This window comes from Apaloderma vittatum, unplaced genomic scaffold (assembly GCF_000703405.1).
Source record: "Apaloderma vittatum isolate BGI_N311 unplaced genomic scaffold, ASM70340v1 scaffold21235, whole genome shotgun sequence".
Classification (NCBI taxonomy): Eukaryota; Metazoa; Chordata; class Aves; order Trogoniformes; family Trogonidae; genus Apaloderma; species Apaloderma vittatum.
Genome location: NW_009719073.1, coordinates 1,595 through 5,606, shown reverse-complemented (window position 1 = coordinate 5,606; position 4,012 = coordinate 1,595). Strand labels below are relative to the sequence as shown.

General features: G+C 40.3%; 1 protein-coding gene across 1 annotated transcript in view; it reads left to right on the top strand.

Moving 5' to 3' along the window:
* Positions 1-2,444, top strand: part of LOC104274775 (selenoprotein O) — a 10,826-nt gene extending 8,382 nt beyond the window's left edge. Inside the window, exons 6-8 of the mRNA XM_009870505.1 lie at positions 228-413; positions 1,471-1,627; positions 2,259-2,444. Coding sequence (XP_009868807.1) covers positions 228-413; positions 1,471-1,627; positions 2,259-2,444 — 529 coding nt within the window. The remainder of the gene's footprint in view (positions 1-227; positions 414-1,470; positions 1,628-2,258) is intronic.
* Positions 2,445-4,012: the final 1,568 nt, after the last annotated feature.

Here is a 4,012-nt window from a genome sequence, read left to right as displayed (position 1 = left end):
CAGGAATGCGAATTAAACACAGTGCAGAAGTGGGAAGGAATAGTAACATTATCATAATTTATAATAAAAAGTGGTTCTGTTAGTTATGAGGTGCTGTTATTTAACCTCTCTAGTGAAATTGTAGATTATTGTGAATGTTTTCCTGTCTACTTTGAGGTTCCAAAAAGATTGTTCTTGACGGGCAACTCAACTTCAACATCTAATACATTTGTTGCTTTTCTTCCCAGACAGCTGTCGATGATGCTCATGTTGGCTCAGTCCAATCCTCAGCTGTTTGCATTAATTGGAACAAAAGCTAATATAAATAAAGAATTGGAACGTATTGAACAGTTCTCTAAACTGCAGCAGTTAACAGCAGCTGATTTACTCAGCAGAAATAAAAGACACTGGAAGGAATGGCTGGAGAAGTACAGGTAGGCTTTCTGAGAATTCACAGCAGTGTATTTTATTTCTGCATTTTATCTGAGAACAACGTGCCTGTCTCGTGAAGGACACCTTGTCTCAAAGTGTATAGACTGGGAGTGATGTGGGGCAACTCAGAAACTACTGCCAAGGTCAGTGGTGTTGTGAAAGTTCAGGGGCATCTTTTATTTTGTCTACTAGATTTTGGGGAGAGGTGGGGGTATAGAAATCACTTAGCGTCAAATCTAGTGTTAAAAGTGCTTCAAAATTTTTATTCTAGCACAGACTCATTTCAGCTGTGAGCTTTTAAGTGCTCAGTTGCTACAGTTGACTGACCTCTAAGCATTTTATCCTTTTCCATTTTTTTTTCCTGAAGGAAAAATCTATGCATTAGTATAGAAAGCAAGCGATTAATCAAAGAATAACTGTAAAAGAAGTCATGGACAGGAAAAAATCGTCCAGACTGTTCTAATACATGTAACTTAAAAGCCTAAAATCTTAGTGTTAGCAGAAGATTTTTTTTTTTTTTAAATAAAACCGTGAAATGTAGAGCATTAGTTGTTTCTGCTGTGTGAATTAGGTCAGGACTGCTTTCTTCACCTGTCTGCCTGTGCTCTTGTTCTCTGGTAGGGCTGAGAATTTTAGTGAGTGTTCCTGCTAAAAGGTGCATTGAATCACCCCAGCCATATTTAATCCCCTTGCTTTTATCAGAACGTGAAAAGCTTTAACCAACAGACAAGCATAGAAATACTTAATAAAAAAATCACAGATTCTTTGGTTTTTTTTGCCAAGCAGTGCAGGACAGACCGTGCTCCGGTGTCTCAGGCTGACTTTTCAGAGAATATGCGAGGTGCACCTCTTCCACCAGCCTTGCCGGGACCTGCTGCTTTTAAATGAAGTGGCATTTTGGATGCTATTTTTGTGCTGCGTTTTATAAACGGAGAGGATTAGAGAGGATGTAGTGGTTTTTAAGAACTGTAAGCTGGGCATCTTGAGGCAAGGAAATGTGCCAACTTTTACAGGTGATTCTTGATCCAAACTAGTGGTTTTCACTTGCCTTAATTTCAGAGGCCGCTTGCAGAAAGAAATAGAAAGCGTTAGTGATGCTGATGCCTGGAACATGGACCATGTGAAAGTTATGAATTTAAACAATCCAAAATACATCTTGAGAAATTACATTGCCCAGAATGCCATAGAAGCAGCTGAAAATGGGGATTTCTCAGAGGTATGCTCTTCCTACTTGATATCTCTCTAGGTTTGCGTGGATGTGTAGTGGCACTGTTGATGAGTGACACTGTGCAAGGCGAGATTCGTTCTGGCATCTCTAAGGGGGTTGGGAATTTATTCTTTGTAAGGTCCATATTGTTTTTTCAGAGGGCTGTAATTTTGATGACTGCAGAACAAAGAAAGGGATTGAAAATCTGAATCCGAGCTTCACCAGCTTCTGTAGGCTGATCGCAGGACAAGACACCTACCCCTGATTTTACTGCCCTCAGAATGGTGTTTACCTTGGGGCTTAATTTATATTTGTTCCTTGTTGTGTTAAGTGTTACCTTTTAAAACTTAGGGCTTTCAGCTGTAGATTTCAGCATGTGCATTGTTACGTGCGGAATATGGGAAAACTTATTTTGAGAACTTGTATTTGATGCTTGCATTTCAGGTTACTTGAGCTTGAGTTCCATGCAGATACAAATTCAGCCAGTTAGGATTTTACAGGTTTTTTTATATGCACGTTATTCGTCTATTAAATATTTGGCTTGTCTGGAGTTTGTGTATTATGTGGTGTCAGGTTCTTCTCTATATCAGTTTGCCTTTACTTTGTAAACTCTCATAGCTGTGCTGCATTTTCCTTCTAGGTAAGAAATGTGCTGAAACTCTTAGAGAATCCGTTCCAGGAAGCAGAAGGATTCAGGGAGGTAAAGGAAGATACAGAAGAGGAGGGAGCAACTGCTACAGCAGCTGCTTGTGCTCAGGAAACAAGAAGCAGACTACCCTATTGCAGTAAACCTCCACTGTGGGCTTCGGAGCTCTGTGTTACATGATCTTCCTAACTGCCTTGTTTGGGGTTTGGTTTTTTTGCTGTAAACTGAAGACTCTAATCCTCCTTCAGCAGCGAAGAATTCAGCAAGGCAAATATCAAAGTGCTATTCAGTTATTGAAACAACCCTGCATTTGGATGTGTCTGCAGCAGTCTTCAGCTGTCCTTCATTTGAAGCGATTGCGGATCACTGGGGCGAAATCAGTCACGTTTGACAGTCCGTGTACGCCAGTAATTTAAATGTTTTGAGGCTGAAAGTCCTTCCTTCATACCGCGTTGCAAGCAGGAAGCAATATTTTATGCTGAGGCAGGCTGAATTTCAAACATCCAAATGGAGTTGTTGTTAAGTGAAGACAAAAGCATCAAGTCAGGAATCTGATCTGGTTTTGTCTGATGTCTTAACTAATAGTACTTCTTACATTTATTTACTGCTTTCTCTATGCAGGGACTTGTAGCCCTCTTTAATGGAGGAATAGATTCAGTGTTGCTTGTTTGAAGCTATGGTTCATTTAATTAAGTAATTCATTTCTTGTGAACCTTCAGATTGATATTTAATCATAATCTGTTTTCAGATAATTTATGCAGATTGGGGTTTGCGTAGAGCAATTTTTTTTTTTAAAGTACATGAGCAGAATTAAGGGAGACTATATGTATTTGCACTGGAAAATCTTGGTGGTGAAGTTTATTCAGGTTCTCTATGTCTGCCTACAACACGTGTTAATATTTACTGAAATCATGGGTGCAGTTTGTAAGCCAATTGACTGGACCAAGGTCAGACAGCCGAATGTTGTGAACTTTGAACTACCCCAGTACCCAGATCCAGGTTTGTTGTCTGTTTATTTGTGTGCTCTTAACAGTCTGCTTGTACGAGGAGCATGCAGGCGGGATAACTGTTGGGTCGCACTGGTCAGTGAGGTTCTTCCATTCCCACTCTGGTCTTGCGCCGTTTAGTTGGCTTCTGCAATCTTTGAAAAATCTTTTTGCTGAAAGTGGCCCCTCAGGAATGCGCTGCTTGAGCTTGTGTAAAGGATTTGTGGAGGATATGGGAGGAGGACAGGAGCTGACTCTCTTGCAGATGACTTATTGATGATGTTTCAGGTGAAGTTTCAGGGGAAAGTTGCTTGCTGTTATTGCCACACCTGCAAACAAAAAGTTGTTCTGTAGAGTTAGCTGTTGTTTTGCTTTCTGAACTTCATTCTGAGGGATCCTGGTAGTGGTTCAGCTGCCTGAAACCTTGGGAAATTTTGATTTAATGCAAAGGTTTAACTTTTCCAAAGACACCGCTGTTCTACACTGTGAGTTGAAGTGTACTCTAGTGAATTCTTCCTGCACCCCTGTGCAAGCTTGATATTAGCTCAGGTGAATTGTGCTTTTTTAAGTCTTCCTCAAAATATGATCTGTTGAAAAATAGGGAGAACAACTGGGCTGCTGCTTATCCATCTGTACTAATAATCAGTGTCCTCCTTGCTGCCACAGTAAGTAAGTGACACTTTGAACATAAGAATCTGTTCTGTCTTGCCTTTGACCTGCAGAAACTGATGCTTAATAACGATTTGTGACAAGCTAGAATCT